This window comes from Pristis pectinata, chromosome 1 (assembly GCF_009764475.1).
Source record: "Pristis pectinata isolate sPriPec2 chromosome 1, sPriPec2.1.pri, whole genome shotgun sequence".
In the NCBI taxonomy this organism is placed as follows: domain Eukaryota; kingdom Metazoa; phylum Chordata; class Chondrichthyes; order Rhinopristiformes; family Pristidae; genus Pristis; species Pristis pectinata.
In genome coordinates, this window is record NC_067405.1 from 75,700,445 (window position 1) to 75,715,683 (window position 15,239).

Genomic DNA, 15,239 nt, shown 5'->3' on the forward strand with positions numbered 1-15,239 from the left:
TTCAAACTAAAGAAGTATTTTTGAAGAGTGGCCAAGTTATACAAAATTGCTCCCATAACTGTGTTCTCTGAACCCTATATCTACTGTTTCTGCTCACCCACACTAATGTGTTCTGTATATGCAAGGCAGACTGAGCTGATCCACTGTATCTGAGAATCCGTTGGCAAAGTGGAATGGGATGTGAATAACGACCAGGCCTCAGGTGTCATACCCCGATATAAAGAGTCTATTAAGAACTGTTCAAATGGATCACTAATTTGGAGAACAATTAATTAAGTAAATAAATACATTTTAAAGCAAAATAAGTAAATCACTTACCTCATCCATCTTTTTATTCAAGGTTAGTAGACCCTATTTCAAATGAATGGGAGTACACTCATGCCAGCCATTTATGGCTTAAAATTGAACGGCTATTTGCGAATTGTTTCCCACCCTCTGTTCAGTATGTTTGCGCTCTGCTGCTGGACTCAGTGCTAAATTCAATGGTGGGCAGGAGGTCAGATGCACTGAAACTGAAAAGTGAACAGCATACAGATGTCGGATCTCTCTGGAATCACGAACTAAAAGTAAATATGATCTTGCATAATCTGCCTTTTAATGATGTTGACTGAAGCTACAAATATCTGCTAGGCCACCAAGGGGAATGCAGTTGCTTTTCCTTGAGTAGTGCCATGGAATATGTCCACAACAAAGAGCTTACAGGACCTTGTTTTGATATCTCTTCTGAACAGTGGCACTTCTGACAGATGCAGTCCTTTAATGCAATTTCAGACTATGTTATGTACAAATATGTACTTCTTGCAAACTATAGTCATATTCCTGAAATCAAAAATGTAGCTAACCTAGTTTGTGTAGTGCCAAGCCCTATATAAGGAAAGTAGATGATACAATTCACACACACAGTTATTGAAACTAAAATGAAAATATATACAAATAGTAAAATGAAAATGGATAGCATGAACAGTCACAAAGTTGAAGAAATATTCTTCCTCAACAGTACAAAGGGTCAGACTTTCAATTCTTCTTCTTCTTCTTCTTCTTGCCCCCCAACCTACCCCCCCACCCCCCGCAACCAACCTCCAGATTGAGGATGACTTGTTTATGAGATCTGAGCTGGCCAATGAAGCCAATGTGGGAACTCTTCCAGAGGTGCTGATGGGGTGGGCAGTAATGTAGTTTGTGATGTGATGTGATCACTCTATTTTCTAAGCAAGATCTCTGTGTACTCTTGATGCATGGACTTGAGGCTTTCAATACCATCCCAAATGCTCTTTTCACCACTTTGAATGACATGGGCCAGAAATTCCCAGGAATAAGTGGAGATATTGAATTTCTTCAAGGAAGCACTAAGCAAATCCTTGAATCTTTTCCTCTCTTTGCCTTGTAATCTCCTTCCATGACAGAGCTTGAAACAGAATGCCTGTTTTGAGAGTGTTGTCAGGCATGAAAATATTATGGCCTGCTTAACATAGCCAACTGAGTGCAACTAGGTCCTCAATACTGGGGATGTTGGTCTGGGAGAGGACACTATTATTTGTTTCCTTGTCCTTTCAGTGAATTTGGAGGATCTTGCCAGAATGCAGACAGAACACCTGGAAGCATTGGGGAGGCTTCCATTGTGCCAGGAAATGTGGTCACTAGGGAAGCCTTCAGGTAAGACTGAACAGTTGAGAAACAAAGAACTGCAGATGCTGGAATCTAGATGAAAAAAACAAGATGCTGGAGGAACTCAGCAGGTCAGGCAGCATCCATGAAGAAAAGCAGATGGTCAACGTTTCGGGTCAGGACCCTCCTTCAGGGCTGAAGATAGGAAAAGGGGAAGCCCAATATATAAAGGGGTGGGGGGGAAACAGAGCAGTGATAGGCGGACAAAAAAGGGGAGGTGAGGTGGGCATAAGGTGGTGATAGGTTGATGCAGGTAAGAGATTGTGATAGGGAGATGTGAGGGAGGTGGGGATAGCAGATCCGTCAAAGGTAATGAGGCAGGTGGAATGGGGGGAGGGGAGGAGAGGAAAAGGAGAGAGAAAAAAAATTGGCGAGGAGAAAAGAGATAGGCTAGGAAAGGGAACTAAAGAAAAGAAGTCAAGGTGGGGTGGGGGGGTTGGTTAACTTAAAGTGGGAGAATTCGATGTTCAGCTGAACAGTTGGGCACACTTCCCCCCCCCACCTCCCTAGCATCCTTCTGGCCAATGTACAATCACTGGAGAACAAGACAGAAGACCTAGGAGCAAGACTGCTTTATCAGCAGGATATGTGGGACTGCTGTGTATTCTGTTTTGTCGAAACATGGCTCACCCCCAACTCTCTGGACGTAGTTCTCCAGCCCAAGGGTTTTTTCATCCACTGCATGGACTGGCTGGCAGCATCAGGCAAAGGAAGAGGCAGTGGTGTCTGCTTCACAATAAATCCATTGTGGTGCTTGAACGTGGTGGTCTTGTCCCATTCCTGCTCCCCCGACCTGGAACATCTGGCGATTAAGTGCTGATCGTTCTACCCACTGAGGGAGTTTCCCACCATCATCCTGACTGCAGTCTACATCCCTCTTCAGGCAGACATCAAGCTAGCACTTGGTGAATTGAGCACTGTGTTCAACACACACGAAATAGCACACCCCGATGCCTTCCCCATCGTCACTAGGGACTTCAACCAGGAAAGCTTGAAGAAATCTCTGCCTAACTACCATCGACAGGTCACCTTCAACACCAGACACATGCAATCACTGCTATGCTACTATCAGGAATGCCTACCATTTCATCCCTTGCCCACACATTGGTAAATCTGACCACCAGGCTGTGCTTCTTCCTGCTTACAGGCAGAGACTGAAGAGCACGGCACCAGAGGTGAGGACTCTGATGAGTTGGTCAAGGGAGAAAGAGGAGGGAATGCAGGACTGCCTCAAATTGGTGAACTGGGTCATGTTCAAGGATTCATCAGCAAACCTGAATGAATATGCCACAGTCATCACCAACTTCCTAAGGACACGTGTGGAACAGTGTGGACCCACAAAAACATTTCAACTCTTCCCCAACTAGAAGCCCTGGATGAACCAGGAGATCCGTAATCTGCTGAATGCTAGATCTGCGGTATTTAGGACAGGCAAAGTCATACATATGACCTCTGGAAGGCCATCGTGAATGTGAAGAGATGATTCCAGACTAAACTGGAGTACCAGATGGATGCTTGACAGCTGTAACAAGGCTTGCATTCTATCACCTCCTACTAGGCAAAATTGGGTAGCAAAAGTGCAACGACATATCACTTTCATTTGAGTTCAATGCACATTTTGAAAGGGAAAATAATGACACAACTACATGAGCCCCCACAGTTCCTGACAGCCCTGTGATCTCAGTCCCCAAGGAAAACGTCAGAGCATCCTTCATGAGGGTGAACACATGCAAAGTCTCCAGCCCAGACAGCGTACCTGTCTGAGCACTGAAGTTCTGTGCAGTCCAACTGGCTGGTGTATTCAAGGACATCTTTAACCTCTCACTTCTGTGGTCTAAGGTTCCCACCTACTTAAGAAGGGCATCTATTGTACTGGTACCCAAGAAGAGCATGGTGTTCTTCCTCAATAACACTGACATCAACCATAATGAAGTGCTTCGAGAGGTTGGTTATGGCGCAAATCAATTCCTGCCTCAGAAATTACCTGGATCTGCTTCAATTTTCCCATTGCCATAATAAATCAACAGCAGATGTTATTTCATGGGCTCTCTGATCTGCTCTGGTCCATCTGGACAACAGCAATGCATATGTCAGGGTGCTGTTCATTGACTACAGTTTGGCGTTCAACACAACTATCCCCTCTAAACATACCACCAAGCTCCATGACCTGGGGCCCTGCATCCCCCTTTGCAAATGAATCCTTGACTTCCTCATTGGCAGACCTCAATCAGTACAGATCAGTAACAACATCTCCTCTTCACTGACCATCAACACAGGTGCACCTCAGGGCTGCGTGCTTAGCCTCTGGCTCTACTCCTTACACCGACGACCGTGTGGCTAAGCACAGCTCCAATACCATCTACAAATTCACTGATGATACCACCATTGTTGGCCAAATCACGGGTGGTGATGAGTCAGCGTACAGGTGTGAGAAAGATCATCTGGTTGAGTGGTGCCACAATAACAACCTAACGCTCAATGTCAACAAAACTAAGGAACTAATCATTGACTTAAGAAAGGGGAAGTCAGGAGTTCACATGCCAGTTCTCATTGATGGGTCAGAGGTGGAGAGAGTTAGCAACTTCAAATTCCTGGGCGTTAACATCTTGAATGACCTGCTCTGGGCCCAGCACGTAGATGCAATCACGAAAGAGACGAGCTAGCCCCTCTACTTTCTTAGAAGCGTAGGGAGATTTGGCATGTCACCAAATACTCTGACAAACTTCTGCAGATGCACTGTTCAAAGTATCCTTACTGGTTGCATCATGACCTAGTATGGCAATTCCAATGCACAGGAATGCAAGAGACTGCAGAGGGCAGTGGACACAGCCAGATTTATCGTGGGCATAGCCTACCCTACCATTGACAGCATCTACAGGAGGCGCTGCCTCAAGAAGGTGGCATTCCATTATTAAGGACCCCCACCATCTGGGTCATGCCCTGTTCTTGCTGCTACTGTTGGGCAGGAGGTACAGAAGCCTGAAGTCCCACACCATCAGGTTCAGGAACAGCTACTTTCCTGCAATCATCAGGTTCTTGAACTGACCTGCACCACTCTAATTTTACCTCAGCAATGGAAAACTACAGGCCACTTCTTGCATTACCATGGACTTGTGTCTTTTTTTTGCACTTATGTCTTGCTTTGCAGACACAAGAAAGGCTGCAGATGCTGGGAATCTGGAGCAACACACAAAAAGTGTTGGAGGAACTTAGCAGGTCAGACAGTATCTATGGAGGGAAATGAACAGGTGACGTTTCGGACCAAGACCCTTTATCAAGACTGGAAAGGGTGGGGGGAGGGGGAGGAGCACGAGTTGGCGGGTGATAGTGAATCCTAATGAGAGGGGGAAGTTAGGTAGGTGGGGGAGGGGGGAAGTGGGAATGATGTGAGAAGCTGGGAGGTGATAAGTGGAAGAGGCAAAGTGCAGAAGAAGATGGAATCTGATAGGAGGGGACAGTGGACCATGGAATAAAGGGAAGGAGGTGGCGAACGAGAAAGAAGAAGGTGTGGCTGATGGGCAGGTCATGAGGGTGGGGAGAGGAAAGAGAAAGGGTAAAGGGGCCAGAGGGATAAGGGAAAATGGGGGGGGGGGGAGGGGGAAACAGAGGGGAATGGTTACCGGAAGTTAGAGAAATCGATGTTGATGCTGTCAGGTTGGAGACTACTAAAACAGAATATTAGGTGCTGTTCCTCCAATCTGCGTCTAGCATCAACTTGGCAGTAGAGGAGGCTGTGGACAGGCATGTCAGTGTGGGAATGGGAAGTGGAATTAAAATGGCTGGCCACCAGGAGATCCTGGCTGTTATGGCAAACAGAGGAAAGGTGCTCGTTGAAGCGATCCCTCAATCTGTGTTGGGTCTCACCGATGTAGAGGAGGCTATACTGGGAGCTCCAAATGTAATAAATGACACCAGTGGATTCACATGTAAGATATGATAAGATTTCTTTATTAGTCACATGTACATCGAAACACACAGTGAAATGTTTCTTTTGGGTAGAGTGTTCTGGGGGCAGCCCACAAGTGTCGCCATATTTCTAGCGACAACATAGCATGCCCACAACTTCCTAACCCATACATTTTTTGGAATGTGGGAGGAATCCGAAGCACCCACAGGAAACCCACGCAAACACAGGGAGATCATACAAACTCCTTATAGATAGTGGCCGGAATTGAACCCAGGTCGCTGGCACTGTAAGGCATTACGCTAACTGCTACACTACTGTAAAGGACTGCCTCACCTGGAAGGACTCTTTAGGGCCCTGAATGGTGGTGAGGAAGGAGATGTAGGGGTATGTGTAACACTTAGCGTGGTTGCAGGGATAAGTGCCTGGAGGGGGATTGGTGGGGAGGAACGAGTGGACAAGAGAGTTGTGGACAGAGTGATCCCTGCGAAAAGCTGAGAGGGGAAGGGAGGGGAAGATATGCCTGGTAGTGGGATCCCATTGGAAATGGCGGAAGTTGCGGAAAATGATATGCTGAATGCAGAGGCTCGTCGGGTGGTAGGTGAGGACCAGGGGAACCCTGTCCCTTTTATGTCAGTGGTGGGATGGGGTGAGGGCAGATGTGACGGAAATGGAGGTGATGCGGGTGAGGGCTGCATTGATAGCAGATGGGGGGTAAACCCCGTTTTCTGAAAAATGAGGACATCTCAGATGTCCTGGAATTGAAAGTCTCATCATGAGAGCAGATGTGGTGGAAACAGAGAAACTGAGAGAAGGGAATAGCATCCTTGCAAGTGACAGGGTGGGAAGAAGTGTAGTCAAGCTAACTGTGGGAGTCAGTGGGTTTGTAAAAGATGCCAGTAGATAACCTGTCTCCAGAGATGGCGACAGAGAGATCAAGAAAGGGGAGAGAGATGTCAAAGATGGATCAAGTGAATTTGAGGGCATGGTGGAAGTTGGTGGCGAAGTTGATAAAATTCACGAGCTCCGCATGAGTGCAAGAAATAGCCCCAATGCAGTTGTCAATGTAGCAGAGAAAGAGTTAGAACCATAGAACACTACAGCACAGAAAACAGGCTATTCGGCCCTTCTAGTCTGTGCTGAAACTTTATTCCACTAGTCCCATTTACCTGCACCCAGTCCATAACCCTCCAGACCTCTCCTGTCCATGTATCTATCCAATTTATTCTTAAAACTCAAGAGTGAGCCCACATTTACTACATCAGATGGCAGCCCGTTCTATACTCCACCACTCTTTGAGTGAAGAAGTTCCCCCTAATGTTCCGCCTAAACTTTTCCCCTTTCACCCTAAAGCCATGTCCTCTTGTACTTATCTCTCCTAATCTAGTGGAAGAGCCTACTCGCATTAACTCTGTCTATACCCCTCATAACTTTGTAAACCTCTATCAAATCTCCCCTCATTCTTCTGCGCTCCAAGGACTAAAGTCCTAACCTGTTCAATCTCTCCCTGTAACTCAACTCCTGAAGACCCAGCAACATTCTAGTAAATCTCCTCTGTACTCTTTCAATCTTACTGATATCCTTCCTATAGTTAGGTGACCAGAACTGCACACAATACTCCAAATTTGGCCTCACCAATGTCTTATACAAACCTCACCATAACATCCCAACTCCTATACTCAATACTTTGATTTAAGAATGCCAGGATGCCAAAAACCTTCTTTACAACCCTGTCTACCTGTGACGCCACTTTCAGGGAATTATGTATCTGAACTCCCAGATCCCTTTGTTCCTCCGCACTCCTCAGTGCCCTACCATTTATTGTGTATGTCCTACCTTGATTTGTCCTTCCAAAATGCAACACCTCACACTTGTCTGCATTAAATTCCATCTGCCATTTTCTGGCCCATTCTTCCAGTTGGTTCAGATCCCTCTGCAAGCTTTGAAAGCCTTTCTCACTATCCACAACGCCTCCATTCTTAGTATCATCAGCAAACTTGCTGATTCAATTTACCACATTATCATCTAGAACATTAACATAGACAACAAACAACAATGGCCCCAGCACAGATCCCTGAGGCACACCACTAGTCACAGGCCTCCAGTCTGAGAACAATTATCCACTACCACTCCTCTGTCTTCTCCCTCACACTTCGAATCCAGTTTACAACCTAGTGTCTGAACCTTCTGAACTAACCTCCATGTGGGACCTTGTCAAAGGCCTTACTAAAAGTCCATGTAGACAACATCCACAACCTTTCCTTCATCTACTTTCTTGGTAACCCCCTTGAAAAACTCTACAAGATTCGTTAAACACGATCTACCACACACAAAGCCATGCTGACTACCCTTAATCAGTCCAAATACTTGTATATCCGATCTCTCAGAACACCTTCTAATAATTTACCCACTACTGATGTCAGGCTCACTGGCCTGTAATTATCTAGTTTACTTTTAGATCCTTTTTTAAACAACGGAACTACAAGAGCTACCCTCCAGTCCTCTGGCACTGCACCTGTGGCTAAGGACATTTTAAATATATCTGCCAGGGCCCCTGCAATTTCTACACTAATCTCTCTCAATGTCTGAGGAAATATCTTATTAGGCCCGGGGGATTTATCTACCTTTATTTGCTGTAAAGCAGCCAGCACCTCCTCCTCTTTAATCTCTATATGTTCCATGACACTATTGCCTGTTTCCTTTCCTTCCATATCCACTATGCCAGTTTCCTGAGTAAATACTGTTACGAACCAGCAACAAAAGAAACACACTGAATCATGATTCAGTGTTAAAGACTATTTTATTAGTAACTACTTATGGGTAATAAGAAAAATAAAAGTAAAAATTTTAGAATGTTAGAAGTAAAAATGTTAACCTTGAACATTAACCCCAAAAACTAAACTTGTCGTGTGTGTGTGTGGCAAAGTCCCAAACTCCAAGTCCAGGAATGGTTCTTAAAGTTCAGTTCAGCAAGCCATAAGGTGAAACATGAGCAAAGGCTTCTTCAACAACCACCGTTGTCTGAAGATAAGACGTAGACATAGAGAACATAGAGAGAGTAATTAAGAAATCCAAATATTCCACGATGGAACCCAAATGACACCTCAGTGTTTACTCGGTAGTGACTTCCTCACCCCGAAAAGCATCCGAATCGTGGTTGTCCACACAAATACCTGTTTCCCTCTACAGGTCAGCAACAAAGTGAACTCCACCGGATTACTCCCAATTTCCATACGTGAATTGTAGTAACAGACACAGTTATTGTTTCTCATCCATTGATAGAGAAAACTAGCAGGCCGGTGTCTCTCTCCCTTTTCTCTCTCTCTCTTCTCTGACTGACTTCGACTGACTTCTTCAACAACGTCATTATGTCCTTTATCTTCTGTTGACGTAAGCATGCCACGCACACACACGCACACACACACAATACTAGCTCTATCTTAAAGGGACATTCACCGAGGTCCATAACAATGCAAAAAAAACTGTTTAAGATCTCCCCCATCTCCTGAGGCTCCACACATAGACGACCACTCTGATCTTCTAGGGGATCAAATTTTGTCCCTTACTATCCTTTTACTCTTCATATACTTGTAGAAACCCTTCAGGTTTATGCAACCTCATGTCTTCTTTTTGGCATTCCTGAATTTTCTTTTTGAGTAGTTTCTTACTTTTTCTATACTCTTCAAGTACCTCATTTGTTCCTAGTCGCCTATACCTGCTATACACCTCTCTCTTTTTCTTAACCAGATCGCCCAATATCCTTAAAAACCAAGGTTCCCTATGCTTGTTAACTTTGCCTTTAATCTGGCAGGAACATGCAAACTCTGCACTCTCAAAATTTCGCCTTTGAAGGTCTTCCACTTGCTGAGCACATCCTTGCCAGGAAAACAACTTATCCCAATCCAGTTTTCCTAGATCCTTTCTCATTTCCACAAAATTGGCCTTCCTCCAATTTGGAACATCAACCCGCGGACCAGACCTGTCCTGATCCATAATTAATTTGAAACTAATGACATTATGGTCACTGGACCCAAAATGCTCACCTACACATACTTCTATCACCTCCTACACATACTTCTGTCAGTTGGGTAGTGTTACTGGTGTAGGTTTGGAACATGGATTGTTCCACATAGGCCAATGAAAAGGAAGGCATAACTGGGCCCATGTGAGTGCCCATGGCTACACCTTTGATCTGGAGGAAAGTGGGAGGAGCTGAAAGAGGAGTTGTGGAGTAGTGGAGAGTATGTGAAGTGTCAGAGACATGTGTTTTGTTTTGCAGTTGTTTTCTTCAGCTGGCACATTTAAGGCAATTGATGAATTTCATCATTGACATCTGCCTTCATCAACAGATGGCTCCCAAGATATGAAAGTTATCTACAATTTTCAGGACCTTACTGTGAACCTTATTGTTAGAAGATGGTCTGATGCAGCAGGAGCAGGTTGGTGATATTTTGAGTACAAGGCCCACCTTCTTATAAGGTTCAGTGAAAGTGTTGATCATGGCTTGGAGCTTGTTATCCAAATGTGCGTAAATGCATGCATCACCTGTATACTTCAGCTTGACTGCTGAGGTTTGGGTAACCTTGTTTCTGAAGTATATTACTCTGGTTGTCAAGGTTACCAATAACAATGAATATTTTGTGTCTAGGGTCTTCAAAACTGCAATTGGGATAAATGCAAGGTTTAACAATTTGATATCTACACTTGCATAACTGAATTCGCTTAGAAGCCAATTACAGTTGCATTCTCTCTTCCCAGACCAGCAGATGGGAGTGACCCCATAGTTTTGGTCTTATGGGGTAAGTGCCATTGACTTCATGCATATTATGTTGAAGGTGCTATATATCACCACTGCTCTAAACTAGAAGAGAAAGGGATCCTATTTCCATCAGTTACTGCATGACCATAGGCAGCAGATCACGTCTGGTATCCTGGGTGCAATCGTGATATCTCCCTTTTGCTGTAATCTTCTCAGTCAGAGTCACCACTGAGCTCTGAACTTGCTACTAGACAACAAAGGCTATCTGCTGATCACACAGCCTAACACTCTGGCAATCCACACATCCGCCATTGCTGCATGTATTAAAAATATTATTATAAAAACAGTATCATTAACGTTCTAATAGTTTTAAAATATTTTTCATTTATGGCAAATTGTGGAGTATTCCTTGGACATTCCATGCCTTTTGATATTTGGTAAAAAGGGTGTGGCTTAACTGGGTGTCAAAGCATTTCTGGGGTGGGACCGGCAATGACCTGCAGTGAGGCTTGGCACTCTATGGGGCACATCAGTCAGGACCTGGTCTCAAGGAGCAAGGTTCAACTGCAGCTAGGGGATTGCAATAGCCAATAGCAGTAGGCCTAAATCAGCATGGATATAGGGAAAGGAAAATCATGTTAGACTAATCTGCTGGAGAATAGATACGAGGAAACAGTGGATGAAGTACACTTTGATTTCAGAAAGCTTTTTGATAAGGTTCGTTTGGAATTCAATCAACAAGGTTGAAGCACATGGAAATGGGTATAATATACCAATGTGGACTGAGAATTGCTCCTAATTGTCAAAAAGCAAAGAATGAGAAATAAATGGGCCTTCTCAGGTTGGCAGGGTTGTGGCTAGTGGGTAATGCAGGGCTCTGTGAATGGGCATCAGCTATTCACAATTTAATTAAAATTTGGCTGAGTGTTAAATTATCTCTTGGAAATTTCTTGCATATCTATAATATATCTGAAGTATTCAGGCCAAATTAGTGCCGAAACAAATATTGCATGCATTGTACGAAATAGCTATGGGGTTACAGTTGCAGTTCTTTGCCAAAATCAGTGCGGATTAAGAGTTAAGTTCCAATCCTCCTACTTCTGAGACACATTGAAAAAAATCATTCCATAATAAAACATATCAGTTTCATATGACAGCAAGAACATACTGGTACAATTCAATTCTTCCAATATTCTACTCCTTATTCACAAAATAAAGATATATGGGAAATCTCAGAAAGTAATGAATCCCTAGAAATTGTTCGGTAGTCAGGAACATCATTAAAGATTAATTAATACCCATGACCACTAAGAGCAAATTTTATAAACATTCACTTGAAACATTATTATAACCATATACATTATGTTTGTTTTTATTATTTTGAAAGCATTTGTAATTTCTTATTTTGGCTGGGTTATGTTAACAGTGGAAGCTGAGTGAAGTACACAGCAAGAGCTACCCTGCAAATTCATTGAGTGAAAATTTAGAATTGAACACACAGAAGTAACAGTCAATACCTTAAAAATATGCTACAGCAAATATGGAAAAAATTTCCTCACCTGTTCATATCCCAGATCCTAATGGTGTTATCCATGGAACAAGATGCAACAAAGTCACCACAGGTGTGCAGGAGCATCCCAAACAGCATGAAGGTGTCCTGTAAATGTGAGTACACACTCAGACTTTGCAAAATCCCATATCTTCATTGTCTTTGTCTCCACTGGTAGTAGCAAGCATATTACCACTGCAAAGAAATGAAATGATAGTATGAAACTTTAAACACAGTATTTCTCTTCGTTTGACTTCTGCATAGATTGATACTTAATACAGAAGAGTTGGACTATCCATCTCACCAATGCATTACAAATAGACAAAACAGAAGTTATAAAATTATGAGAGGCCTAGGTAGGGTTGACAGCCAGAATCTTTTTTTCCAGGGTAGAAATGTCAAATACTAGAGGGCATAACTTTAAGGTGAGAGGGAGAAAGTTTAAAGGAGATGTGTGGGGCAAGTTTTTTTTACACAGGGAGTGGTAGGTGCCTGGAACACACTGCCAGGGGTGGTAGTAAAAGCAGATATGAGAGTGGCATTCAAGAGGCTTTTAGATAGGCACATGAATATGCAGGGAATGGTGGGATATGGATCTTGGGCAGGCAGAAGAGATTTAGTTGAATTCAGCATTGTATGTGGCACAGACATTGTGGGCCATAGGTCTGTTCCTGTGCTGTACTGTTCTATGTTTCATGTTTTATTTTACTCTGGAAAGAATTAATCGTGAAATTAATTTCATTTTCTCTGAAATAAAACATTATTAAATTGCTTCATAGAAAGATTGGAAATTGCCAAGAAAATGCAGTCCAAGGTCCATCTCATTTTTTCTTCAACAATCCTGTAGTTGCATAGCATAGTGATAGAGTTGTTACCCAATGAGAAACACATCTCTATCAATTAGTCATCTACAGACCCCATATGTTTATTCAGAGCTTCTCAAAACACTGTTTGTAATATATGTAAATAAATGTGATGTCATTGTAAGATAGATTTGATCATGTGTGCATCACCGTGCATGTTCACACAGTCCTCACAACAGCCTTCTAATAAACCAAATGCATGTTTTTGAGCTCTCCATGTTTCCAGGTATTACTCTAAGGCTTCAAGGCTTGCAACTCACAGGGCTACATACTTTACACTAGTTGAGGAAAGGAATTGAAGCTCCCTGAAGTAACAAAATCAAAGACATTGAAGGACTGCAGTCTTGGTATTGGGGTGAATCCATGCTTCCGTCCATCCATATGCACAATTAAATGTGGACGAGGAAAGCTAACGCTATCCAACAACCAATACTCAAGAAGGATTATATATTAAATTGCTATATGGTATGCAATTGTCACCAAATATTTCAGGTCAACTTGGACAGAATGGTAAAGAAAATTCAATACTGTTTCTGTATCCAAGTTGTCGTCCTGAATGGAAATTTTACAGAGAAAGAAAATCTCTGACTACTTAGAGGTATTCAGAGGCCTTCTGACCATAAAATTAAACTCCAGGAGAGTAAATGCAGATTTGTACAGGAAGAGGCCATTATTTAGGCATGAGTGAGAATGTAAATGTAAAGAAAAGTTTGACAACATTAGCAAGGATGAAAAACTTGAATATATCACCATACTTCCATCTTCCCAGATATGGTCCAGGTTTCTACTGGACATCACAAAAGCTATTGATGTTACTCTATCTACTGTTGAAGAAGGATAAATCTGCTGGTTGGGAAAGCAACTAAACAGGGATTTTGACCTCTGTAGAAGAAGACTTAGTGGTCAGACTACCTGGTATGTTATGAGATTGCATGCACATTTAAGTTCCCTTATGAGGTCTTCAATTATAGAGTCAGGATAGTTATAAGCCACATTCTGGACAATACTCAGGAAAGGTACATGAACTTTGTGCCAACCACACAAACAAAAGATGAGATAAACTGTGCTTGGATACAAAAGAAGGCATAGTAATTAGATTTGGGATCATAAAGCTCCATTCCTGTTAGTCACTGACCACAAACCCTTATTGGCCATTCTTGGACTCAGGTCTGTAATTCCATCAATGGCATTCCCAAGAATGCAGCAGCGGGCCATCCTCCTGTACCAATATACATCTAGGCCAAATACCACAGAGGCTGCATTACTAACATTGCCTCCAAAGATACCGTAATAGTGAATTATTTTCTGGTAATACTGGTGGAGAAAGTGAAATAAGTGCAGAAATATTCAGAAGTAAGTGTATGAGTATAGTTTGAGAAATTGAACTGATACAGACAAATGTTTGGTTGTTTGGAAGATTGTGGAGATGTGTGGTTCTAAGAATTATCTTATAAGAGTAAGGAGAAATTCTGAAAGGTTCATATAGATGACTTGTTCTCAGTGCAAGACATCCAGCAGGGTAGTGAGGAACTTATGAATTTGAATTATTCTTGAAGTGAGTCCTACAATTGTCAAAGGGTTGGCACAGTGAAGACAAACAGGAAATGAAATCTTCAATGAACCTACATATGGATGTTATATCAACAAAATTTATTGAGGTTCCAGGATTAACGCCATTACAGTTATGAAAGTCAAAGAGAATTTGAAAATGAATCAGTTTAAAATTGTAAAGTTGTAAATAGTGTTAAACTAGTTTCACGTGTTTCTTCTCTTTTAAAGGTATAAACAATGTAGTATACTGCATGTACTCGTGTGACATAACTGCCTGACTTTTTTGATGATGTGTGCACCCTTGTGCAGCCTGAAAAGAACCTTGAATAGATCAGAGCTTTCTATGTTTCCTGTTCATAACTCTGTACATTGTGGATGTTAATGCAGTCAGATGAGGAACCCACAGGGATATACACATTATTATGCTATAACTTGCTCAGTTAGGAGAATGGAATTCAGAAATCAGTTTCAGTGAGATTTAAACACAAAACTTCAGTTGAATGGCCAACATTCATTTCAATATTTTGGAAGTTACTTTATATTATATATTCTTCATTAATTTTGTATTAAAGCATGGGAGCAGTCAATTAACTCAATTGTCTTACATAATGATTGACCAGCACGTTGCTAATCAGGTGGGAAACACTATGATGCTGGAGGAACTCAGCAGGCCAGACAGCATCCATGGAGAAAAGCAGGTGGTCGACGTTTTGGGTCAGGACCCTTCTTTAGGACTGAAGATAGGAAAAGGGGAAGCCTAATATATAGGAGGGAAAAGCAGAGCAGTGATAGGTGGACAAAAGAGGGGAGGTGGGGTGGGCACAAGGTGGTGATAGGTAAATGTAAGTAAGAGATAGTGATAGGCAGGTGCGGGGGAGGAGGGGAGAACAGATCCACTGGGGATGGATCAAAGGTAAGGAGAAATAAAAAGGGGGCTGATCAGGTGAG

At 42.7% G+C, this 15,239-nt stretch overlaps 1 protein-coding gene across 1 annotated transcript in view; it reads right to left on the minus strand.

Moving 5' to 3' along the window:
* Nucleotides 1-15,239, minus strand: part of LOC127574538 (sperm-associated antigen 16 protein) — a 624,219-nt gene that overhangs the window by 297,726 nt on the left and 311,254 nt on the right. Inside the window, 3 exon segments of the mRNA XM_052023594.1 lie at nucleotides 11,888-11,959; nucleotides 11,961-12,040; nucleotides 12,042-12,072. Of these exon segments, the coding sequence (XP_051879554.1) occupies nucleotides 11,888-11,959; nucleotides 11,961-12,040; nucleotides 12,042-12,072 (183 nt within the window).